Genomic DNA, 26,581 nt, shown 5'->3' with positions numbered 1-26,581 from the left:
GAGGAGGTGGCTGGGACCCTCCAACCTGATCAGGAGCCTTCACTCGCACACCTGTTGGAGGTGAACCTGTTAATTTCCAGCACATTTGCAAGCCTGAGGCTCCTATTTTCAGGGTAGTGTCCCAACCCAGCTCTGGACCCCCTGACAGCCTAGTTCAGGCATGGGGGGGGAGGGGACGTGGGCATAGGCCAGGTGAGGAAGAATCTGCCTGTTTTCTCAGTCAAGGCAGGGGGAGATCACGCTAGCTCCCTTTGGAAGAAACGGAGATGCTTCATGCAGGCCTCTCTTTATCTTTGTCAGGAGTATGCTTTCACTTTCCTGCAATTTTCTGTTTTTTTTTTAAAGTGGCTGAAGGAACAAAAGAAAGAAAATTGAGCCCTGTATTTTCCAAGGCAGTAGAGTATCAGTCAAATCCACCTAAAATAGAAAGATTGTTGCAGAGTGCAAAGATGTCCACACCAAGGGTCTAACCAATGGGATATTCATTTCAAATAGATTTCTCTACACTTAAATGATGACCACATGTCCAGGACTTAGATAGGTCCTGGGCATTTGCTGCCCTGGGTGTTGTTAATGTGCCATTGACCCTCAGAGATACAGGGGCTCAGACACTTGAGTTGGCAGCCTTCCTAAAGTGAGATTAGCGTTTGGTGACCTCTCATCACATTGTGAAAGTCTAAGGGTAAGAGGGGATTGTATGCCTTAGGACTGGGGTGACGGCTGAGCCCTGACTCTCCCAGAGTGAACCCCTGTCCCGGTGCTGACGATGCCAGGCTGTTATCACTGGGCACATCACAGCCTCTGAGGATGGACTGCATCTAATGTGCCTCTTATTCCCCAGCACTGGACACGACGCCCGGACCATAGTAACTGAGCTGAGCTGGCATAGCGATGAAGGCAAGAGCTGGTACTGGAGCCTGTGGCCCTGAAAGCTTTACCTACCTGGAGTCCCAGTACAGGGAGGTGGGGGGTGGGGGGGGGGGTGGCACACATGGGGAGCAGAGTTCATAGCAGAACTATGGCTGCCATGGGTCAAGGGAGGACTGCCTCAGGGGAGATGTGGAGACCAGTGCATGCCCGGCAGGACCTCCTCGGGCCTGTGGGGAATACATTCAGACCTCCTGCTGAGACTGTGGAACACGGATCATGGCAAAGAGGCCTTTGGCCCATTTCTAATCCCAGGATCTCTCCAGAAGCCTCCTCAACAAGCACTTCTCCTGACCTCCTCTTTGCTGCCCACTGGTCCAGGCACGGAGGCTGCTGAGGATGCCAAGGGGGTCAAAGTTGGTCAGAGAAAGCTTTCCCTAGGCAAATTTTTAGCCAAGATTTGAAAGCTGTGGACATGGACAGACAGAGAGGTGGAAGAACATAGAAGCGCTACTTGTTTGGAACAGAGAGGCTCTCGGGAGCTAATCGTGGAGGATGGCTGAAGGAGTGTGCATGGCCACTGAGGAAATGCCGAGAAATACTGGGATTTGAGCTGACAGATACTAGCGAGGCTGTGGGTTCCAGGGCAAGAGACTGTCATGATGAGGTTGGCGTTTCAGCCACGTGGTTTTAGTCTCTGTGGAGGAGGTGGGTGAGGATGAACTAAGGGACGGGAAAGCTCTCGTGGTACATTGAAGTGGTGGTGAGGGAGCTGGGACTGAGGAAGGCAAATGCAGATGGACAGAGCCTACTTCCTGCCCTGGGAACTGGAAGAATAGCCACGCTGGTGGCCTGTCGTGGTCACACCAAAGGCCTCGTGATGTCTTCAGCCCTCTTCTCATTTAACCTTGGGGTTGGGCACAACAAAGCAGCTAGAAGAGGAAATGTCTGCTATGTTGGAGCCCAGGACCTGAGGTGCCCAAGGGGAGCCTAGAGCCTTCCCCACTCACACAGAGGCTTCTTTCCAGTCAGGCAAAGAGCCCCAATACCAACCTCATGGAAAACACCGGACATTCGAGTGTTAGGAATATTTATTTTTTTCTTCTTAAAAATGTACAAAAAATAAAATAACTGTATTTATAGTTTATAGATTCCCCCTCTCCCATTTACAAAACTATTAAGTTACATTTGCCTTTGTTTTTTTTTTTTTTTTTTTTAACACGAGAGCAAATTGTCCATCTAACAGTCTTCCTTGCTTGTCTTTAAGAAAGGGCTGTTCATAGAATTTGGCACAAGCCCTCTGCTTCTGTTGTATTTGCATAATTTTAAATAAGGAAAATAAATGTTTGATTCAGTTCATGCTTCTTAAGTTTCTGGGCTGGGACGTGCCTTAGTCTTTTAGGATCCAATTCCAAGATGACACCCGACTGCATTTTTCTGTTGGACCCAATTTCTAAACACCCATAAAGTCGAAGCAATTTGGGTAAGTATAAGAAAAACACTTGTTTCACATGTCCCTTGTCTTACGTGGATTTTTTTTTTTTAAAGCTTATTTATTAAGGGACAGAAAAAGAAGAGGAGGCAAGTTTTCCTATCTCTCTGGAGTGTTTTTTCTTGGACAATTTTGCTCATCAAAGCTCTGCTCATATACATAGTGAAGGCCACATCGAAGCTAAGCCATGGGCACACCGGGAACGCAGAGGGGACGTGGTAAGATGGGGACAGATCAAATGAGGGGGGACACTGCACCACCCTTTGCTGGCACTGACCTCATATGCTTTGTTCTGGCAGTGGTCACCGCGATCATTGCGCAGGGACCTGGGACAAAGGCAAAAGCCTCTCTGATTCATCTTCTGCCTAGGGCAGGATCAGCCAACATATTTTTCCCCAAAGGCTGGAGAGAGAAGGCTAGGTAACCCGTGTCAGATTGCCAAAGAAAGATTTTCTCTTTTTCCTACTCTGGAGTGCTGTGCCCCGGCCCAATAGTATTCGCCATTACGGTTGCCGATCGTGTCTGAAACCGCCCCTCAGGCAAGGAGCACGGGAGGCGCATTGTACATCATGCACTCCCAACAATGAGCCCCATTAGTACCCAGGAGGGTCCCCCAGATGCCGGTCTGGGGCATGGCAGTCACAGAGTGGAGGAGGAGGCGACAGACTGGAGCAGAGGTGAATCCAGGATGTAACCTTTGGCACCACAGAGAGGGGTAATGTGTCCAGAAGACACAGAAAGGTGCCTCCTCACCACACCCAGAGATCTTCCTAGGCTCCGCACCTGCCCGCCATTCCATTCAAATCCTCTGCAGCCTCCAGGACAAACAGCTGGGCTGGAAGCAGCCCTCCCGTCAGGCTCTGGGCCTCAGGGGCAGTGGGGTGGGAGGGCAGGGAGCCCTGGAAGAGAAAGCCCCCAGGTAAGACATCAAAGTGCTTTACAGACAAATGGGTCCTTACGGAGAACCTGTCCTAGACCTGGGACCTTGGGTGGAGGGTTTGCTGGCTAGTAAAAAGCTAGTGCTTCAACCCGCAAAGGTGAGCACAGACCCTAGACCACGTTCCTGTCCCCTCAAAGAGAACTGTGGCCTGGACGGTCCATGACGTTGTGATCGTTTGGGGAAGCGTTTCTTTTCATCTGCCAGGGCACCCAGCAGGAGGGCAAACCTTCTCTCTCCGTCTTCCTCTGGACGCTGCTTTCCGAAGGGCCAGGGCTCTTGGGGCATTCTCGCTCACTCCGTCCACATCCATAAGCTGGGAGCAGAGGCGGCGGAGCCCCGGGAGGCCGCTGTGGCCTGGAGACCCAGAGCTGAACTGTCGGCCTCGCTCTCGGGACCGCAGTTGGGCTTTAAGGGGGCCACTTGTGATGAAGGGCGTGCTTGTAAACTGCGAGGCACTCACGGTGGCCAGGATCCTCACGATAGCCAAGGAGTTCTGCAGGGGGCCCAAGAGACGGGGCCCTGGTGGCAACCCCCCTGCCGTCTCTCCAGAAAGTTCAGGCGGTGCCGACACCAAAGCGGGAGGAGCTGGGGCCTCAGACAATCTGACCTTTGCCACGAGACAGCTCAGAGGGCGAGTCAGGAAAAGCGCATCGCCGTGAGATAAACTCAGTGGCCTCCGGGGCGGGCAGTGCCCGTGGAGAGGGAACAGGGCACCCTCTGCGGACAGGGACCGAGGTCCCGCGCGTGCCCACGGGAGTGGCCGTCTCGGCGCCCACTGCAGTCACCTGACACCCCGAAAGCCACTTCCCTCGCCCAGCGCGTCTCCTGAACAGCACAGAGGCAGAAGCCTCTTGGAGAAAGCAGGGTCTCCAGGTAGGTGCCTCCCCCGGCCAGTGGCAGTAAACATGCCCACATACCACAGGTAGAATATATTATTGCCATATTATAAACACTATGTACACGGGTAGCCGGGCACACCTTCTAGGTTACTTACTAATTACACAGTGGCTGAATGTCTTCCTGTACATGGCCTGGCGGCCACTCGCTGGGAACCCCTGGGGGTATCGGCGAGATGACCGTCCCAGAGCAGCCTGAAGGTTTCTAACCAGGAAGGGGCGTCCACCTGTCCCCCGACCTCTGATGAAGGAAACGGCTCGTTCTGTCCGTCCGCTCAGGAGACGTGAGGCGGTGAGACGGCAGGGGCGAGCATCCTCAGGCCCTTCGGGATGAATGGATTGAAGGGGAGGGCTCTGGACGGTGGCACCGGGAGCCAGCAGTGACCTGCAGAGCCCTGGCGGGCCTGGGCCCCGGGCTCCGGAGAAAGGTGGACAATAAATAAGGATCCAACAGGCGCAAGGCCCTTTCCCGAGGGGCTCGGGCTGCGGCTCCGCGGCAGGAGCCGGTGGGCGGACCAAACGCACGGACCAAACACGGGGCTTTGGGCCTCGGCCCGCTCCCCGGCGCAGTCGTGTAACAGCAGTTGTGAGATGGGCGAGGGGGGTCTGCAGGGCCCGGGCTTCCGGCTCCCCCGGGGAGAGAGGCCCTGAGGGCTGCTGCCCGGAGCAGGGCTCAGATCTCCATGAGCGTGACCTTGAAGCCTTCCAGCACGCTCTCCATGTTGAGGATGAAGGTGTCCTCGTTCGAGTAGTGCTCGACGATGTTGTCGTCCATGTTCACCAGGATGCTGCCGGGGACGGGGGAACAGGGAGGCCGTGACCAAGGCGCTCGGTGCCAGGGCGGGCTCCAGGCTGGGGGCTCCCTCAGCCGTGCTTTTGCAAGGGAGGCCAGGAAGGGGAGGGGAGGGAGGGTGGAGGGGAGAGGAGACAGGCAGGGAGAGAGGCTTCCACTCTGCAGCGGCCCCCAAACTGGCCCCCACAAGCCACTCTGAGGAAAGCAAAACCTCGATTTCTCAGAACTAACTCCTTATGAAACAGGATTTCAGAGCTCATTCAACCCAAACCTTTTGCTTTCTAGATTGGTAAACTACAGCCCAGAAGTTAACAGAGCCTGAAATCACAGAGTTAGCTATTGACAGGGCCAGGTCCCCGAACTATTTTCATTAAACCATATAGCCTCCTGAAAATGCATTTTGAAAAAGTATTCCACACTTAGGAGAAGAGGAAAATAAACAAGAGCTACAGGTACCCTTCCTCAAGCATGTAGTGTGTTCCAGTGTTTTGGAGACCTTCTGTTCAGTCCTCAGGGCAACCTTGAAGGCAGGTGCGATCATCACCACGTTGCAAATGAGAAACCTGAGCTCAGCAAGGTGAGATTGTGTCCCCAAGTTCACTCAGCTGGTTCACGGCTGAGCTAGGTTTTGAAACTAGCTTTGCCTCACTCTGAAGTTCATACTTTTACCACATGTGACCTACTCCTTGGTTAACCATCTGGGTTGGGTTTGGTTTTAAGAAAACCAACAACGTCCAGGGCCTGTCTATGATTTAGAAGTCCTTGAACCAATCCCCTGCTCTGAAGTCAGACAGATCTTGGTTTGAGAACTGACTCTGATTTTACAGCTATGCGTCATCAGGCAAGTTGTTTAGCCTTTCCGCAAAAATAAGAATAACAACCCTGCTTTAGACGGTTGTTGTTAGGATTAAAGTATTTAGCGCAGGGCCTGAGACAGGGCTCAGTGGAAGTGAAATGTTACCATCTGCATGTGCATCGACACTGAGGGTTTCTCCTCAACGTGAGACCTTGAGACACCGCTCAAATCTCACCAGCGAAGGAATACACTCAGCCTCCTGCACTGACTTTGGAAAGAACTGTAACATGCATTTTCGTGAGCTTTTCAACCAGGGCTCAAGTGGAAAGGGTTTCCTGCTTGGCTCCAAATTAACCGAGAGACCGCATCACTCAAAAAGCCTGAGTATCCCAGATAATCAATTTCCTTTATGAAAGAGGCCCAAAGAAGAGTTTAAAGACCTATTTTCTGCTTTTTGTAAGAAAATAGCTCCAGAAGCTGACTCTAATGGAGACCCTCTCCTGGCACTAAATCCAGCTCTGTGGCAACTAAACTTGGAGCCTCATACACAGGAGGCCCTGGGAGGGCTGGAGACAGCAGATGTGCGAGCTAAACACTAGGGCTTTGGGGCCACGGACCTGGGTTAAATCTGCGCCTCACCTACTGAACATGAGACTTTGGGCAAGTTACTTAGCCTCCATCAGCAATAAATTATGGATAAGAACCTACCTGAGTGGTGAGGAATAATAGAACAATACACATAAAGCACTTAGCAGGGGGCCCAGAACCTACTGATCACCAGATAAATGAGAGCTGTTGTTCTTAACAGTGAGAACAAGCAGGTCCAGTAATCATTTCGATCATTATGTTAGTAATGACCTCAGAAGAATCCCCTATGCCCTGAATCCTTTGTATTCCTACTGTACTGCCCTGAAACCAGCCCCAAGAGCAGCACGTGATTCCCTATAAACTCTGCTCTCTGCAGAAGGGCGACCTTGCCACTCTCCCCAGGGCCACTCTCACCACTTCCAGACCCCTCTATTCTACCCACTAATCCTGTCATTGGAGGGGGGCATCTCAGCTGACATCATGACAATGCACTCTCACCCCCCGCTCTCTCTCATTAAAGGTCTTCAAAATCCGTGGCACATGTAAGCTGCTCAGCACGCCTTTGGAAGGATGACAAATTTTTATAAAAGGCAGACAACAGAACTAACAAAAGACGGGCACCATCTTGTTTTTTTTTTAAAGGCACTGTATAGACATATCTGATTGGGAAATCAATTTAAGTTCAGTTTCTTTCTTACCCTTTTTTGCTTTTCTTGTAAAGCTTTGTTATCTTTTCCACGGGCAGCCCGTATTTCTCAGATATCTGCAACCAATAACAAAAAGGCAGGTGAGTGTGGAAGGGGAGCCAAGCAGAGACGAGAGAAAATTCCAACTTCACTGTCCTGGAAATGTTTCTAGGTGCCAGTGGCCTTCACTCATGAGTCAGACTCTCAAAAAGGCTCATTTGCAAGGCTCTCCCTTTGGACAAACCATAAATCAGTCAACAAAAAATTCATCCACAGGAGAATTTAATATATGATGACGGTGTCATTTCAGGTCAGTCAGAAAAAAATGGACCTTAATCACGATGTTGGATCAAATAGGTAGCCATATAGAAAAAAATTAACAAGTTAAGTCAGATCCCTTCTCCACGACTTCCATCAAAATAAATATCACCAAAGATTTACAGGGAAAAGATGAAACCATGCAAGAAGAAACCATGAATCAATTCTTTGTATAGATATCATCTTTAAGTAAGGAAGATGCCAAGCAAGCTATGAAACCTGAAGAAAAAAGGCCACAACGTTGATAAAGCAGCATAAAATGAAAAATACCAGTTTAGGCAAAACCACCCAAAAAGCTGAGGACAAACAATACACTGGGAAACATTTTTGCAACACAAATGACAGACATGGAACTAACTTTCTTAAGTTAGAAAGAACACCTCCAAATTAAAAAAAAAGGACTAACATGCTCCCTTTGGCAGCACATATACTAAAATTGGAACGATACAGAGAAGATGAGCATGGACCCTGCACATGGATGTGCAAGTTCGTGAATCGGTCCATATTCTTTAATACAAATGAATGTATTTACAAAACAGAAACAGACTCAGACATAGAAAACAAACTTATGGTTACCAAAGGGGAAAGGGGGGAGGGAGGGATAAATTAGGATTAACACATTGCTGTATATAAAATAGATAATCAATAGGACCTACTGTATAGCACAGGGAACTATATTCAATACCTTATAATAACCTATAATGGAAAATAATCTGAAAAAACATATACATATAACTGAATCACTTTGCTGTACACCTGAAACTAACATAATATTGTAAATCAACCATGCTTCAATTAAAAGAAAGGAAAAGACTAACAATTCAATGGGAAAAGGAAGAAAACAACATAAAGAAGTAATTCACAGAAAAAAATACAATAGGACAATAAGCAAATAAAAAAATCCACCACCTCACTAATAATTTAAAACTTCAAATTAAAACAACAGCAGGATACTACCTTTAATCTATGAGACTAACAAAAACTGAAAAATTGATAATACAGTGCCAGCCAAAGGGTAAGAAACAGCAACTCTCATAGCCCATAGATAGGAGAGCAACAAGCTCAACCTTTTTGGAGGGAAATTTGGCAGAAGCTATTGAAATTTAAAAGGCATATATCTTTTGACCCAAATAGTCCACATCTAGTAATCTGGTGTACAGAAATACACTCAGATGTATGCAAAGCTCTTCAAAGCATCACTGTTCATAACACAGAAAACTGTATATAACAAACATTCATTAAGCACATTTTGATATTTGCACAGTTGAAAACCACGCCGTCATGCAATCATTAAAAGAAATGCAGGACGCCTATATGAAAAAAATGTACTTAACATACTAAGTGAAAAAACACAAATTGCAAAACACTGTATATAGTGTGATCCCACTTGTATTTTTTAAAAAATATATGTGTAAGTAAATAGAAAATATCTGAAAGACCCACCAATCTATTAACAGTGGCTACCCCTGGAAGAATGGACAGAAACAAGGAGATTCTTTTTCTTTTCACGTTGTACAATTCTGTACTATTTATTTTTACAGTAACCATGATTCAGTTTTATAAATATAAAGTAGTATAATAATAGTTTAGAGATGGATTCTAGAGACACCTACCCAAAATGCTTTTTCTCTCCCAAATCCAATCCACCCACCTCTTGTGAGCCGAGTGGCTGGCAGGGCTCACAAACAGGGCAGGTGAGGTTTGGGACTTGGACTACTGGGCAGTCTAGCAGGGGCTAGGAAAAGAAGCCAAAGAGCCCTGGGACAAAGGTGGGATAGCTTTGGCTCCTGGGAAGAGCTTATTCTCCAGAGAATCAGATTCCCACCCATCCATCCCTTACACTGCACAGGAAGAACTCCCACCCCCTCCCCCAAGCCCCAAAGGAGCAGAACAGGTGGGCCGAGGGCTGAGACAGCAAAGGTAGACTGGGAAACAAATGGCCTGCCTGTCGCACATCACTGCTCCGTCACTGATGGAACTGCCTCACAGCCATACTGGAGCCCAAATGAGCCCAGCACATAAAATAACACGGCCTGTGGGCAGCAAAGAAAATGGACAGAACTTATGTGGACGACATCCATGTGAACAGAACATAAAAGAGCACTTATAAAGACTGCTGTACAGCACACAAGTATAAAATTCTGATCTAAATATATGATTATTGAACTAAAAAATCTGTAAAGGTCAATAAATGAATCGAAGGCCAGGTGGTCGATTCAGCAAACCAATCGCGTTAGGAAAGATCAATTAGAAAAACCATTTCAAGTGCAGAGCAAAGACACATAGCATAGATGGAAATCATGAAGGGAAAAAAAGAGAGATCTGAAGAACAGAGACAGCCATACCTGATGTGACTATCCAAAGTCCCAGACAGAGAAAAAGGAGCAAATGGAGAAGAGGAAACAATTAAACAAATAATAGAGGAAAGACCCATGTTTTTAGATAGGAGGGGTATCCTGAATCCCAGGAAGGATCAATGAGAAAAGACCCATGCATCTAGCCATTCTGAAAAGTGCCAGATCTCCAAGGGTAATGAAAATAAAACATCCTGGAATGTCCCAGACAGAAAGTACAAGTTACCAAAAAAAGAAAAGAAAAAGAATGAACCTGGCTTCAGTCTTCTCATCTGCAACACTAGAAACCAAACTGGAATAACCCCTACAGACTACTGAAAAAAGGGACTTTACCCCAAGAATTCTGTACACCAACAAGCTCTCCCTCACTTCTCAGGTTAAAGAAAGGCACCTAAGAAATGCATTTCACCCACATATCCCATTTGAGGAAAATACTCACAAAAGAACTCTAGCTAAACTGAATATGCATCAGAACAAAGACTTCAGCAAAAGAAGGGGGAAGAAAACAAGCAACCCAGTGTTGTACCATAAATATATATATACATATACACACACACACTCACACATGAAGACAGACTATATATACTCTCTATATAACTATAGATCTATAGTTATATATCCATACATAATGTATATAGATATAGATAGATAGATATGGTCCGTATATAGATATATAGAGTTATAGGTATGTATAACTACCTATATATAGTTAAATGGACTGGGAATGTGAAATAAGTGTTAAATAAGGATTCTTGAAGTAAATAGAACATAATGGAAGGAAAAATCTAATTGTGTCCTAGAGAGAAAGTACTAAACAACAGCGACATCAAGAAGCGTGGAGTGTGTGGGAACAGCGTGGGGTAAACATTTCAGCGGACTCGTCCTAGTGAGCGGAGGAGGGGAGGAGAGGGGAGAAATGAAGGCTCTAAAGGTCTTTTCTCACCCGGGGGTGGTGGGAGCTAGAGAGTAGTGGTGTGGAAGACAGCTGGAAATTTATCTTCAAATCACAGAGCAATAAGGAGAAGAGACTGAAACAATTTAGGGAAAGTAAGGAATAACTTTCAAGAAAAGATGAAAAATAGTGACTTAATCCAACTGCAAAACTAAAGAGAAAGAGGAAACTACAAAGTAAAATAAATAAAAACCAAAACATTTATCGTTGTGAGTTGCTTGGCCTGCAAGCGTTGGGTTTTGAACTTTGGTTGGTGTCATTTGGAACTTCTTCTTAAAATGAAATGGAAAAATAAAGTGTGTTCCTTTGTCTACTCAACATCAGCAAGTTCATATCTCTTAGTCCCCCTTTTCTGAAAGAGAGGTGAATCTGATTCTTGGATCTTCTCTTTTCAGGGGTTTGACTCCCAGTTTTTCCCAAAGCATGAACTCATATACCTCAGCTCACAGATCAGTGGATAACAGTCAGGAAATTTGCATAAATCTGCATATCTTCCCGGAGTAGCGGCAGCAGCCAGCATTCACTGAGTGCTTACTAAGTGCTTAGCGTATCAGCACAGGGAGTTCTGCACCTATTAACTCGCTCAATTCTCGCATCATTGCAACAGAATAGGTGTTTTTGTGAGACCTGTTTCTCGGGCAAGGAAACTCAGGCTTAACACTCATGAAGTAATCAGGGTCCCTCAACTAGGAAGTGGCAGAAACAGGATTTAAAAGGTAACAGTCCGGCGGTCTGGTTTCAGATTGTAAGCTCATAGAGAAAAGGGGCATATGTTGGGCCTGTTTGGAGCAGGGCTCATGGACCCCATCCACTACCAAGAAGCAACTGGCAAAGTTGACACGGGCATCAGGCTGCCGAGGGCAACAGTCTCCAGGAGGGCAAAGTCCTGCCCTCTGTGCAGTTGTCAAAGGCAAAGGCAGAGGCAGCTGGATAAAATGCCACCCTAACACGGCGTCCTCTGCCTCCATGCCAGGCAAGGAAGTGGGCTTTGCCAAATCCAGGAGCCTGGAAAGAAGTGAGACCGTGCAGGATAGCATGTGGAGGAAGCTGGCCATCTGTCGGGAGGTTACGGAAGGAATCCTTCTGCCCAGGAGCTGGATGGTGTCACCACAACACTCCCCTTCCGCGTGCGTGGCAAGCACATGCTTTGTGATAGTTCTCAGAGCGGGGGCATTAGGACTGCTTGGTTTTTTCTTTGTGTTTTTCAAGTCGTCTGAACTGCTCGTATATGTCCATCATTTTTAAAAGCTCATGATCAATATTTTTTTTTCTGTATTTGTCATCTTTTTTTTTTTTTTATCTCTATGGTTAGCTTTTTTTTTTTTTTTTTTATGGCTGTGTTGGGTCTTCGTTTCTGTGTGCGGGCTTTCTCTAGTTGCGGCAAGTGGGGGCCACTCTTCATCACGGTGCGCGGGCCTCTCACTATCGCGGCCTCTCTTGTTGCGGAGCACAGGCTCCAGACGCACAGGCTCAGTAGTTGTGGCTCACGGGCCTAGTTGCTCCGTGGCATGTGGGATCCTCCCACACCAGGGCTCGAACCCGTGTCCCCTGCATTGGCAGGCAGATTCTCAACCACTGCGCCACCAGGGGAGCCCCATGATCAATATTTTTAAGGACCCCTAAGACTTCGTTGATACCCAAGAGGATCCTAGGTCTTGGACATATCTCATCAGTGTGTTACTGGTTATCTGATGATCTGGAACTTTTAGACTTTTACTCTGTGGAGAGTTCTCTTTGCCCAGAAACCTCAGATATGTGACAGGCAGAACTAGAGATTTCCATTGGTTTTCACCAGTGTAGGACTCTGTCTGCCTGGTCTAGAGGCATCCAACACAACTGCCAGCTCTGGAGGCCGAGGACTTTTATGTGGAGTTACAAACTGTTCAGTGTGGGCTCTAAGATGCACTTTTGAAAAAGGGGTGGCTCTTGCTTATAAATACTTCCCAGGTGGCTACATTTGACCTGTCAATAGAATTGGGGAGGGCAGGCCTGCATCTCCATGCATGAATGACTCAGCTGCATAGAAGGGGGTGCTACCGGAGCCACGAGCCACCTTTTCTCTGTGCACCCAGCCAGCTTCACCAGGGGAGAACACCCTTCTCTAGCCCCTTTGGCTTGAGGGAATCTCAATCTGCCTCTCCACCCCATAGCACTTACAGCCATCTACTACCTATATATATTCGTTTATACAGTGTTTCTGTATTTAAAATTTTATTTATTTTTCTGGCTGCGTTGAGTCTTCGTTGCTGCGCGTGGGCTTTCTCTAGTTGCGGCGAGCGGGGGCTACTCTTCGTTGTGGTGCGCAGGCTTCTCATTGCGGTGGCCTCTCTTGTTGTGGAGCATGGGCTCTAGGCGTGTGGGCTTCAGTAGGTGCAACACACGGGCTCAGTAGTTGTGGCACATGGGCCCTAGAGCACGTGGGCTTCAGTAGTTATGGAGCGTGGGCTCAGCAGTTGTGGCTCGCGGACTCTAGAGCACAGGCTCAGTAGTTGCAGAGCACAGGCTTAGTTGCTCCGTGGCGTGTGGGATCTTCCCGGACCAGGGATCGAACCTGTGTCCCCTGCATTGGCAGGCGGATTCTCAACCACTGCGCCACCAGGGAAGTCCCTATACAGTGTTTCTATGTGCTACTTTAAACACCTTGTATAGGAACTCATTTAATCCTCGAAACAGCCCTACATCTCATTTTATCATTATCTTCATAATAATATCCCACATTATTATTACTCTCATTTCAGAAACGATGAACCTGGGGTACAGAGAGGCTGAGTAACTTGCCCAGGGTCACACTACTCTGAAGTGTCAGAGCTAGGATTTGAACCCTGACTGTGTGGGATCAACCATCATACACACTACTTCTTGCCTGATGGCTTACTATTGCCTAAGCTTCTTTCCTTTAGTTGTTGTGAGCTGTGACTTGGAATGGTTATTCTTCTTTTTTTTTTTTCTTTTTATATGTTTACTAATGCTTAGTTTCAGTCTTTTTTTTTTTTAATTTTATTTATTTATTTATTTATTTATGGCTGTGTTGGGTCTTCGTTTCTGTGCGCGGGCTTTCTCTAGTTGCGGCAAATGGGGGCCACTCTTCATCGTAGTGTGCGGGCCTCTCACTATCGCGGCCTCTCTTGTCGCGGAGCACAGGCTCCAGATGCGCAGGCTCAGTAATTGTGGCTCACGGGCCCAGTTGCTCCGCGGCATGTGGGATCTTCCCAGACCAGGGCTCGAACCCGCGTCCCCTGCATTGGCAGGCAGATTCTCAGCCACTGCGCCACCAGGGAAGCCCTGGTTATTCTTCTTGTAATAACTTTTCAAGTGTGGACGTCTCCCTAAGTGGACTTAAGTTGCTCAAGGGCTTAAGTTGGCTCTGCCACTCTGTGGAGCTCAGGAAACCCCACATCTGTAAGTGACGGCGATGACATCTTACCTGCCAAGTTCACAGGGATATTGTGAGGCTCAAGTGAAGCAATGCATGTGAAATACATGCCACCCATAGCACTTGGCATGGTGGTACATACACAGTGGATGCTCAATTTAGTCAACAAATATATATGCTCAAACACCTGGGGATACACAGAAGCCCGCAAGAGACAAAGCCCCTGTTCTCATGAACTCTACATTCTACTGGGTAAGAGAGAAACAAAAAAGCAGAGTTAACTCAGGGATTGTTTGGGTGGAAGTGAAGGTGACATGTAACCCCACTGTGATCCAGCAAGACCACAGCTACAGAACACTTGTAGAACTAGCCAGATGTCACAGACAGGAAAGGAAGACGCCAAGGAAAAAGGCGTAATGAATCAGTTCAGAATTGGTCTAGGTCAGTGGTTCTCACACCTGGCTGATCTCAGAATACCCCGAGGAGCTGTGAAAAATACAGATTCCAGCTGCTCCGCCGCCCTCCCCCACCTCCACTCCAGCAGAACGGGAATCTGGGGTTGAGGACTGGGAATATGCATTCAAAACAGCTGCTAAAGGGGCTTCCCTGGTGGCGCAGTGGTTGAGAATCTGCCTGCCAATGCAGGGGACACGGGTTCGAGCCCTGGTCTGGGAAGATCCCACATGCCGCGAACCAACTAGGCCCGTGAGCCACAACTACTGAGCCTGCGCGTCTGGAGCCTGTGCTCCGCAACAAGAGAGGCCGCGATAATGAGAGGCCCGCGCACCACGCTGAAGAGTGGCCCCCGCTTGCCACAACTAGAGAAAGCCCTCGCACAGAAACGAAGACCCAACACAGCCAAAAATAATTAATTAATTAGTTAGTTAATTAATTAAAAAGAAAAACAAAAACCAGCTGCTAAAGTAATTTTCAGCTTCACCACCATCCTAGGTAAGTCAGTTTCAGTAATATGATCTTAAAGGCCAGATTAAAGGTATGAAATTTGTCCAAAGGGCTTCTGTAGCTCATAAATCAATCTTCCAGTCATTTTAGGGTCATTTAAAAAAATCCTAGTGCATTTGAAGAGAGATAGACGATACTTTTTGTTGTGTTCATTTCTGGTTTTGTTTTCCCCTTTTGGGGGGGGGGGCAGATTCAGTAACAACAAACTCCATGCCAATGACAAATCCTGAGAACAGAAGAGATTACCAAACCCTCCAGCCAAGTGTTTCTCGGAGGGTGGTCCTCCATGCCCTGCTCTGAATTGCCTAACAATGCCAACCACATTGGTAACATTCTTGTGCTTTTTAAAAAAAATTTCAGGTGAACAAATAAATAATTTTTTTACATATCATATAAATTCCCCACTTAAACCATTTAAAGTGTACAATTCAGTAGCATTTAGTACATTCACAATGTTCTGCAAACGTCAGGACTATGTAGTTCCAGAACAATTCATCACCCCAAAAGGAAACTCACTAAGTAGACTTTTCTCGTTCACCTTTCACCCAACTCCTGGCAACAACTAATCTGCTTTCTGTCTCAATGGATTTGCCTGTTCTTGATATTTCCTATAAATTGTATGATTATACAATGTGACCTTACGTGTCTGGCTAGCAATTCCACTCCTCAGTATACACCCCAAAGTATTGAAAACAAGTATTCAAACAAACACCTGTACCTGGATGTTCATTGCAGCACTATTCACAATAGCCAAAAGGTGGGGGGAAAAATCCAAATGTCCATCAACTGGTGAATGGAAAAACGAAATGTGGTATATCCATACAATGGAATATTATTCAGCCGTAGAAAAGAATGAAGCACTGATTTATACTACAACATAGATGAACCTCAAAAACATTATGCAAAGTGAACGAAATCATCCACAAAAGACAACATAGTGTATGATTCCCCTGATAGTCACTGCCCTACACACTTTAACATATTACTCCATAGCCCAATATGCTGTTTCAATGTAGCAGTTTTCCAGACCAACAAAAATTCTAGAATGCCCCTTGGCAGTCCTGTTGTCTTCATCACCACAAAAACCCTGGCTCTTCTACAACATAGTTGTACAGGGGAGTCAGGTATCATATTCAATGTAGAGTCATATTCAGATGGATAATACATGGATAAAACATAAAATAACTTCCTGAGCCCAGGTTGGGTAACGCTAGACTAAACAGGGGATGAGAAAGGAGGAAGGGATTTCAGAATCTTACTTAAATCATTTTATAGCTCTGCAATTCATATTTTTTTCTTAACCAAAAGAGGTCATATTTTATTTTGGATTATACTATCGCAGCTGGCAAGACACTTCCTAATCGTTTTTGTTCTGTATATATATGGAAGTTAAACGTATCTAATTTGGTTTCACGCAAAGACAAATGGAAACTCACAGTTTAAACTTTCTCTGTGGCGTCTTACTCTGATTAGCCTTAAACCGACAGGGAATTGGCAGTTTTTCAAAGTTTCCTTCTCCTTAAGATGCTAATAATAAGCCAGACAGGGTGGAAATCAGTGTCCCCGTAAATCTCTGCTTTTTCTTTTTCCTTGAGAAAGCTCATTCCAGGGCCATCTCGAAGGCTGCACTTTAATAAATGGATTTCAGCTCAGGAGACTACATGCCGGTTTCTTGGAGGCTGAAGGGGGTTCATTGCTTACCGCTTCCATCAGGCCCCTCACGGTGGGGGATTTCAACATCAAGGCGTCAAACACGTCGTCTGTCTCCTTCCTCACGTACAAAAGCACTGAAAGAGAAGGGGCGGGAAGCCGTGACTGTGGAGCCCACGCAGCTGCCCCAGGAGACTGCTTCCCACCAGTGGCTGTTACAGATGAACATTCTGTAACTTCTTCCTGTAACCCCCAACAGAAAAACGTAATTTCCAGCAGGCTGACCCTAAGGAAACCCCAAACCACGTTCTATTGGGTTAGCCAAAAAGTTCGAACGACCCGAACGAACTTTTGGGCCAGCCCAATATTTAAATGCGTGCCGCTTCCATTGGATTTACAGGCCTCTTCTTGGAAAATCATTGTCTTTGAAATAGTGTGGTTGCTCCTCCTGCTGCAGGAGTCCCTGGAATGGGTTCCAGGGGGCCTGGCAGCGGGTTGGTGGGCTGCAGCGCCACCGTCTCCTGCTGGGCTTGCTGACAGGCACGCCCGCATGCTGGGCTTACGGCTCACCCCCAGGGCTTGCCCAGAGAGGCAGCTCTCATTAACTGTGTATCTGTGGATAACGATCACTCCGCTAACGGTAGCAGTAACCATCATCAGCGTCCCAGAGCTTGTACAGACAAAGGCAACCAGCCACGGCGGCTCCCGGTGACTTTGAGAGGGCCACCCTGAGAAGTGGCTACACAGGCAAAACAAATAACGGCACTGGTGATAATTACAGTCATTCCCGGTCCTGCAGAACTTTTAACAAACAATGGGCACCGTCACTGACCCTGACTCCTCGCGCTCCTCAAAGCCCAGCTCAGCGTAGGAGCTCCAGGCGAGGGGCTCAGGAACTCCACTGTCCTTTTCCAAAGAAAAGCCACTCCCGGGAGAACGAGTTCTCTATTGCTGGAAGCTTGCAGTGCCCTCATGCGTCCCTATGACTGAGATGTTTCAAAGGCCGTAACTTTGCATTTTGTCACAGCAATTCCTGATGGCAATTTTTGTGCGGACTTCACAACCTCAAAATATCTGAAAAAACACAAGCTTTGGACCAGCCAGCATGTACTAAATATGGATGTAAGCTACTATTCCTTTGGCCTGTGTGATCCTTGATTTCCATATAACATTGCCCTCGTTCTAAAGGATGAGATATAAAAGGCACGCGGGAATGGAACTCAAAACGCGCTCGGATATTTTGACGGTGAGCCTGTGAAGTCGGAAAACCCTTTATAGGTTTAAATATTACTACTGTAATTAACACTACTCAGGTATTTACACTCTTTGAATTCTGAAATGCTCATTACTCATTCACAATTATGATAATATTCCTTAACTAGATCCAGGCCTAAAAATAAAACTAATAATTGTATTAGTGAAGATGGAGTGCTTACTATGTACTGGGCACTTGAGTTTACTGTTTTACATGCATTAGCTCATCAAGCCTCCCTCTGTGACGTGGGTACTCTTGTCACCCCATTTTACGAGTGAGGACCCCAAGGTGCAGAGGACCTTCCCAAGGTCACATGACTCGAGGTGGCTGAGGGGGGCTACCCGGGGATGCTCTCGACCATCATGCAAATCCCATTTCAACAGATAGGAAAAAAAAAATTCTCAGTAACAAAAACCTCAAGGCTGTGCAGATGGTGGACGTACGGTAACCTGACTCATTAAAAGTCCAGTGCTGTAAGCGGAAGGTCTCTGGAAGCTCCTGGTGTTGGCTACAGAAGGATGTGGGGAGAAAAGCCACCGCCCCGCCTCTCCCCTTACTCCCAGGAGGGACGATGAGTCAGCACAGCATCGAGATGCTGAGCAAGACACTGACAAGCCCGTGCTTCGTTTCTTATCCTCTTGGTGAAGTGGAACAAGGTCCCTGACTGAGAGAAAATGAGAAAGTTGTGATGTCACAGAAAACAGGTTCCCTTACTTGTACCGTGATTAATCGTTTGCGTCTATTGAAGGATTCTCAGCTGCTGGTGCTTAGGAGAGGGTATTGTCAAACACAGCACGAGTTTCTTTTTAACCTTATATCTCGCTGCTGGATGAGTCAGTATATTCACTACATTTCCCTCAAGGTAAAGGAAAGAATCAGTGCCCAGGAAGAATAAATGTTTGCTTAGGGTGTTTAAAAAGATAAGGTTTAAAGCAAAGGAGGAGACTGTGGACTTCCTGTGTCAATAGAAGCACCCCCAGGCCAGCACGGAACCACAGGGACATGGGCCGGGCCGGGGGCTCTTCTCAGTGCAACGCCCCCACCACCATTCCTAATTGGAGCAACACCGGGGAGGGCCTCAGCGGGAACGGTACCTCGCTTCATCCCTTCTTCCTTCATCTGCTTAGAAGGTGCTGGACCAAACTCCTCTTCCATGGGCCTGAACATCCGTTTCACGAGGACACTGCTGCTAGAAAAGATGAGGGGAAAGTGTTAATTAAGGAAGGCACGCGGGGTGCCAACAAAAAGGTGCATGGATGTGCCAGTCCCTATCTTTTCCCTTTGTTTACGCCATCCCTTATCACAACTGGATCCACGCACCAACCTCCTGCCTCCCCCTCACAGGTCCCAAGTCTGCATGTGGGGCAGAGCACACATGCCAGTATCTTTCATGCATGGCCCTGAGACATCCTCCTTGCTGCTGAACATGGATCCACCGGGGTGAGACCTCTGGGTTTTACCCATTCCGTTCTGCACCTAACCCCCATTCCTGCTCAGAAGACCAGGGCTGGGGATGCGGGCCTGAGCCCTGTGTCTGTGTGGTCTGCAAGTTACACAGCCCATCCCACCTAGCTAGGGCCTGGGTGTCCTGCACTTTCTCGCCAGCCCCGAGGGCACAGCGTGACCTCTGGAAATGGCACGGGCCTGCCTCGCTGGTTCTAAGTTATGAGGCTGCCCTTGGTTCCTGCTGTTCCACAACTCCATCAGCTTGGAGCAGAGGAGACTGCAGTGGCCGAGGTTCCCTAGACCCGGCCCTTCCTTCCTCGTGGGAGAGGGTTTCGGTCCCCCTTCCTGAGGGCCCACGGGTCCCCAGCTGGCCAGTTCTGGTGGCTGTGCGTTTCCTCCCAAAGTCTCTGTCTTTCTGGGCACTCTAGGGAAGGGAGGGCTGTTCCAGAGGAAGGAAATTAGAAGAACAGATTGTCACTGAAGAGAAGTCATTGCCGCTGAGTGTCCCCTCAAACTCATATGCTGAAACCCTAACCCCCAGGAGGATGGTATTCAGAGGTCCGGGCACTGAGAGGTAATTAGGCCCTGAGGGTGGAGCCTCCATGATGGGAGTGTCTTTGTAAGAAAGGGACACCCTCTCTCTTTCTGCCACGTGAGGACACAGCAAGAGGATGGTGATCTGCAGGCCGGAAAAGGGTCCTCACCAGACACCGACCATACCGGCACCCTGATCTCAGACTTCCAGCCCCCAGAACTTTGAAAAATACATTTCTGTTATTTAAGCCACCCAGTTTATGGTATTTTGTTATAGCAACCCAAACTGACTGAAACACTGAGAAAATGCCCCTGCATGGAGTCTTATGGTCCTTTAAGCCCTCAAGAGAGCAGGTGTAGGTTTTTAGAAAACTTTAATCTCTCTGGGGATTCCTGGAACCAGGTACATGAAGCAATGCCAGATCGGCAGTTCAGCAGAATTGTTAAGACATGAGATCTGGGTCCAGACTACGTTCGTTTAAACCCCTGCTTTGCAGACTCACAGACATAGAAAACAAAGTTATGGTTACCAAAGGGGAAAGCGGGGGAGGGATAAATTAGGAGCTTGGGATTGAAATATATGCACTACTCTATATAATATAGATAACCAAAAAGAACCTACTGTATAGCACAAAGAACTATACTCAATATCTTCTTGTAATAACCCATAACCTATAATGGAAAAGAATCTGAAAAATTATATGTATAACTGAATCACTTTGCTGTATACCTGAAACTAACACAACACAGTAAACCAACTATATTTCAATTAAAAATAAACCCCTGCTTTGCAATCTACTAGCTACAGAAACATGGACAAATTCTTCAACTGCCCTGAGCCTCAGTCTCCTTGTCTTTAGAAGGAGGCTGTTGAGAGAATTAAATGAATTCAACATAATGTAAATTCAAACTCACAAAGTTGCCTGATACATTTTAAGTACTGTAGAAGTGTTAGTTAGAGATGATGATGGTCATGATGATCATGATAATGAAAGGTGGAGAGATTTGAGGAAGAGAGATACGGGGAAGAGTACATAAGGCAGACAATTTGAAAGAGCTCAAAGTTTCCATTTACTATCAGATAGCAAACAGTCCAAACTACCACTTTGGCCCAATTTAAGGGCTAAAGTTGGAAAAGCTTCCTGCATCAGAGACTGACGTTATATCAATCCCAAGCTTCCAAGATAATATAAAACCCTGCTCCAAAGCCAAATCCCTGTTGGCCTCATTGTCATTAAGAAGTTCTTTTTATCAATTCTCAAGTGGAGCTAATGGTGGGGTCCAGTGGTAGAAAGAACACATGGTATAAAACTGTGGACAGTCCAAAAAGTACTTCTATTAATTCTAATAGTTTAATGTATTAAACCAACAAGTCTTTAAATTACCATCTTCTACTCCAGGTGGTCCAAAATTATGTTTATGAGCCCTTAATAAGACCACGTTTTACAAAGCGCTTTTCATCTCCTTGGTCAATTAAGTCTCATGAACACTCTGTGAGCCAGCAGGACAAGGGCCAATCTTATCCCTATTTCGGTGACGACCAAACTAAGGCTCAGGGTGTTCTGTGTCTTATGCAGGGCAACGCAGCTAAAAAAGTGAAACAGGCTGTTGAGAGAACCCAGCTCTGAGGTACAACCTCATGATAAAGTACTCGATAAATCTGAGATGATGATGAGTGAGGGTATGAGAAACGATATTCAGAGTCAGCATTCTATTTTAGTCCATAGTAAGTCAAACTATGGAAATAGCCAGAAGAAAAACTCAAACTCAAGTCCCAGCTGAAGGTGGTAATAAGTTTTTAGAGCGCTGTTCCCTCTATCTTTCCCTCACTTTTCTTTAAAACCATAAAAGCGGGTCATATCATTCTGTCATGTCTTGGAGCTGGACTGACCACGACCCTGGGAGCCAAAGATTAAAAAATCTATTGACATTGCTGTCAATGACCAGTAGGTTAATAATGGGTAAATAGCCTGAAACATCACCAGACACTCTTTCATGCTGTGTTAGGGTTCCTAAACTAGGGATTTTCTTTCTCTCGTCAAGAAAGATTTATTTACATTTTTCCAGGTCTGTTGACTTTTGACAGCACCCCATTCTGAGCATGACAAACTTTGCCATTAAAATAACATCTTGGATAAACCACATTTCTCTTGGGAGTTCAGAAATGTTTTTTCACACTTTCAAATCTATAAACCCAGTAGGAGTCAATAAGCTTGTGTGGTCTGAATTCAATGGTTTCATTTCTTTTCAAAGCAAGGCGAGAAAAGAAGGGCAGCAATGACTGCCCAATTGATAGAAAGAGTAAGGATTTCAGGTCTCCTGATGTCCTGTTCAATTACACTGGCTTGTACCACAAAAGGACAAGAACAAGGAGAAGGTGCTTTCTCTGACATCAATCTCCGTCCCGTGGGCACAACGTGTTAACATGTGGAAGGACTCCAGGTCCAGCAACATATGGAATCATTGCTTTGTGAGGTCAATCTCAGGGAAAGCAAGTCCCTGAGGTGTAAACAAAGGATGGCTAAGTTTCACCAGAAGAAAAACTGGGAAGGTGTTTGGATCTGAAGCCTGTCTATGGACATACTTGGTAATGTTGAGCCCTACCTGTCAGGCTGAACCACTCTAGGCATCAGTACCTAGGTGACGAGGTATCAAAATAAAGCACGGAAAGGAGTTGCAGGCACCACGGAGACATAGTTTGTCAAGTTCACAACTCTGCTTATGGCCTCTGTAGGCTGATGACCACGTCTACCCTAAATAAATTAACGTCCCTACCCTTTGTTAGCCTCAGAAAAGAGGAGGTGCTCTTATGTTCAAGCCCTCACAAAGTCTTTCACATTATGGAGTAGAATCTCAATTAGTTTATTTTCAACAATAAATCACTCTGGGGAAGAACCTATCATCCCCAAGTGACTTTAATCAATGCTAGTTCAGGGTCTTGATAGAATTCATCTGACACACTCAGTAAACAAACCAAAATCAACAAACAAACCCCACATATGTTTAGTAACAATTATGGTAGTTAAGAGCTTACAATTGAAAGTAGTAAATAACTAGGTCAGTAGGCCCCAGAAGGATCATTTTAAGAGGAAATACAGATATTTCTGTTTCTGGCTAAGATGTTGTATCTTGTGGCAAACCAAGCAATGTTCCAGCCAAGAACAATGTAAGTAACTGTAAACATATATCTATATATATTTAATCTTATTGAAGGTATTGGACACTACTGTTGAGTCAGCCAGAGCCTGAGAGCTGAGATCTCAGAGGAGAAAACTGCGAGAGGCGAGCTGATAGTCAGTGGGCCACTTTCCTCTTGAAGCATTTGCCATTTTTCAGCTGGGAGTAGAGGATGGTGATCTCAGCAGAGGCACATACTTAAGAGCAAAGAAGTCTGCACAGCTTTTGGCAATCTTATGGTGTCAGAGAAACAGAAATTGGTGTTTAGGGCTGCAAAGGTATTCAGGACTAATAGGAAAACTTCCAGAGAGTAGAGAAGCACAGAGAAGTAAGCCAGACACTGCAGTATTCCTTCCCAGGTATTTACCAAGTTTTTAAGCTGCACAGGATAAGAGAGTAAGAAGTTAAGCAGAAAGCCCTTGAGACTCATAGAGGAGGCTTGGGTAGTCTCCCCATGCTAAGGAGACAAAAATTGAACTTCAAGCTCCATGAAGGAAAAAGACCCATAGAAAGTCCCTCAAAGGTACAAGCCAGGAGTTAGGATGAATTAGAGGTCATCTGAGGTTAAAACAAACTGCAACCCAGCTTTGGGTCAGTTCTGTCCCTGACTCAGTTATGGTGATCTGTTAACTCAGGCTAGATACCAGAGGATAGGGAAAACCTTCATAAGGAAAAATATGGTCATCCAGGGCCTCCATAATTTTTATGTATATTGTTCATCATTCAATGATTATCAAATATTAAACAGGACCAAGGGAAAAACATACAATAGAAACAGACCCAGATAACATACTTATAGCACAGTTATTATTATGTTCATGAAAATAAATGACAAGACATTTAGAACTGAAATTTATTAAAATAAACCAATTAAGTGGAAGTCCTAGAACTAAAAAGTGCAATAATTGAAATTAATAACTCAATAGATGGGTTTAGTATATTGGACCTAGCAGAAGAGAGGATTTGAGAGTTAGGTCAATAGAAAATATCCAGGCTGGAGCATGGTGAGTAAAGAAGATGGACATTTTAGAAAAGAACATAAAAAACACAGGGACAGAATAAAAAATTCTAATACACATTTAGAGTCTCAAAGGAGTGGGGAGAGAACAGGGAAGAGCACTATTTGAAGAGATAACAGCCAAGAATGTTCCAAAACTGGTGAAAGACATCAACCCACAGATTCAATGAGTGGTATAAAATACCAAGCAGGGGGGAAAAGAAAGTACAAAGAAAACCCACACATAGAAACATCATAAAAAATTTGAAAACCTGAGAGAAAAAGAAAAATTTTAAAGCAGTCTTTTCCAAATGAAAGATAAAAGAAAGAGAGGAAGGAAGGAAGGATGGAAGGAAGGAAGGAAAGAAGGAAGGGAAGAAAGAAAAGATTACATTTTAAATAGCAACAATAAGACAGCTGACTTCTCAACAAAAAATGATGGAAACCAAAACTGAAAGAAAGTAACTGCCAACCTGGAATTTGATACCTAACAGAAATACCCTAGAAAAATGTTTACAAAATAAAAACATTTACAACAAATAAACAAATATGAGAGAATTCTTTGCCAAAAGTTCCACAACAAAAGAATTATTAAACAGAATTCTTCTGGCAATAGGAAAAGGATCCCATGTATAACTGAATCACTTTGCTATACACCAGGAACTAACACAACATTGTAAATCAACTATACTTCAATTAAAAAAAAAAAAAAAAATAGGAAAAGGATCCCAAAGAGAAACAGAGAAATAAAGGAAGGAATGAAGAGCAACAAAGAGGGCAAATGTAGGTTAAATTTATAAAAGGAGGCAAAGCTTAGTTCTAAGAGTCTTTAGTTCAGATCTTCTAATTTGAAAAATGGCTAACTAGTATACAAGCAAGAATAACTGGTACTAATATAAGAAACTGATAAAAATCTGCTACCCTGAGGGATGGTAAACATGATTTTCATTTCCTTAAATATATTCTAAAAATCTTCCTTGTATATCTGATGCAGATTTGAGTATTACTGGGTGGATTTTTTAACTGCAATATCTAACAGTAAAAATAAAAATACATCAATTGAAAAGGGGGTGGGCCTGGAAATTCCCCAGTGGTCCAGTGGTTAAAACTCGGTGCTTTCACTGCCGTGGGCCTGGGTCTGATCCCTGGTCAGGGAACTAAGATCCCACGTGCTAAGCAGTGTGGCCAAAAAAAAAAAAAAAGAAAGAAAAGGGGGTGGGCTTCTTACAACTGCATGTGGATCAATAATTATCTTGAAATAAAAGGTTTGATTAAAAACAGACATGAGGATGCCCAAATTTGCCAAGAATCCCTGTGCTCCAAATGCAGTGCAGAAGCCACAGAGCTGCTAGACTTGAGGGGACCTCACTATAGGCTGGAACAGGGGGCACCTCTGTGGGGACCAGTGTGGACAGAGGATCAAGGCAAGAATGGTTTTCCAGGAACTAGAGGTCAGATAGAGATGGATACCAGATCCCCAGAAATAATGGAAATAGAATTTCTCATCATGCATGATATTTGCATATCAATTTAAATACTATTTCAGGGAGTGTAAGACCCTTCCTTCTTCCCCATAAGAGCCATTCATGAATCCCTGGTTAAGGGCTCAGCTCTACAGAAAATTCTTTTCGTCTGGTTTTTCTTTCCATTTTTCTTCATCTTCCTCTCTTCCATTTCTCAATGAAGTATCATTTATTTAGTGCCTGAAAAGGAACCTTGGCAATAATAATAGCTCTGTTTTTTTGAAAGCATCTTCCATGTGTCAGGGCATTTTACATATTAATGCTTCTAATAATTCTAGCAGGTAGGTATTAATATTTGCTATTTTTAGATGAGGGAACTGAGGCCCCAAAAGGTTGTTATCTTAAGTTACACAGCTTGTAAGACCAATGCAAGACTCAAATCATGGCTGACTGGCTCTAGAGCAGTGGTTCTCAAACATTGCCGTGCATTAGAATCACCTGGGGACTTTAAAAAGGTCTCCATGCCTGAGCTGCACCCATCTGCCAATGAAATCAAAATCCCTGGAGATGGTCCCTGTATATGAGTATTTTTCTTAACTCCCCAGCTTGATTCTGATATGCAGCAAGAGACCTGCTGCTCAGAGATGGTGTCCAAAAGCCTCTGTATCTGTTGTAGCCCCTGCCTAGGAAACAAGCCTGCATGGGGTCTGTGATCCCCACATTCAGCACCAGAAGTCACCCCAAATACTTATCACTAGACAGGAGCAAACAGGTGTTCCTCTTCTTGTTTAGTTTAGGTACTTAGCTGATGGTGGCTCCCCATCCCACCTCATCTGAATCTTCTCTAGTTTCTCTCTTTAATTGCGCTCAGGTTTGCTGGCACTTCAGGCCAAAAAGCTCTCCTCCTCATGAACAAGTCCGTGTCTGGCCACCACTCTGGCTTTGGAGTAGTTGGGAGGGGGCCCTGGTGCACCTGGGCAGGCTGTGCCCTCCAGCTGGTGGCTGCGTGAATGACGCTCTGCAACACTCAGTTAGATGCTT

At 45.6% G+C, this 26,581-nt stretch overlaps 1 protein-coding gene across 5 annotated transcripts in view; it reads right to left on the bottom strand.

The window, feature by feature from the left end:
- Positions 1-1,940: 1,940 nt before the first annotated feature.
- The window catches only part of GRHL2 (grainyhead like transcription factor 2), a 175,604-nt gene continuing 150,963 nt past the window's right edge, over positions 1,941-26,581 (bottom strand). For 4 of the 5 annotated variants that reach the window (XM_082434309.1, XM_082434307.1, XM_082434305.1 and 1 more), the window contains exons 13-16: positions 19,018-19,112; positions 16,720-16,805; positions 7,071-7,135; positions 1,941-4,983 (exon numbers count right to left, since the gene is read on the bottom strand). In XM_082434309.1, the coding sequence (XP_082290435.1) occupies positions 4,869-4,983; positions 7,071-7,135; positions 16,720-16,805; positions 19,018-19,112 (361 nt within the window). In that variant the 3' untranslated portion in view covers positions 1,941-4,868. The remainder of the gene's footprint in view (positions 4,984-7,070; positions 7,136-16,719; positions 16,806-19,017; positions 19,113-26,581) is intronic. The other variant, XM_082434306.1, reaches the window with a different exon arrangement.

This window comes from Balaenoptera physalus (assembly GCF_965194825.1).
Source record: "Balaenoptera physalus genome assembly, chromosome: 17".
Taxonomy (NCBI): Eukaryota; Metazoa; Chordata; class Mammalia; order Artiodactyla; family Balaenopteridae; genus Balaenoptera; species Balaenoptera physalus.
Note: the sequence above shows the minus strand (reverse complement) of the source record. Positions and strands in the feature narration are given on the sequence as shown.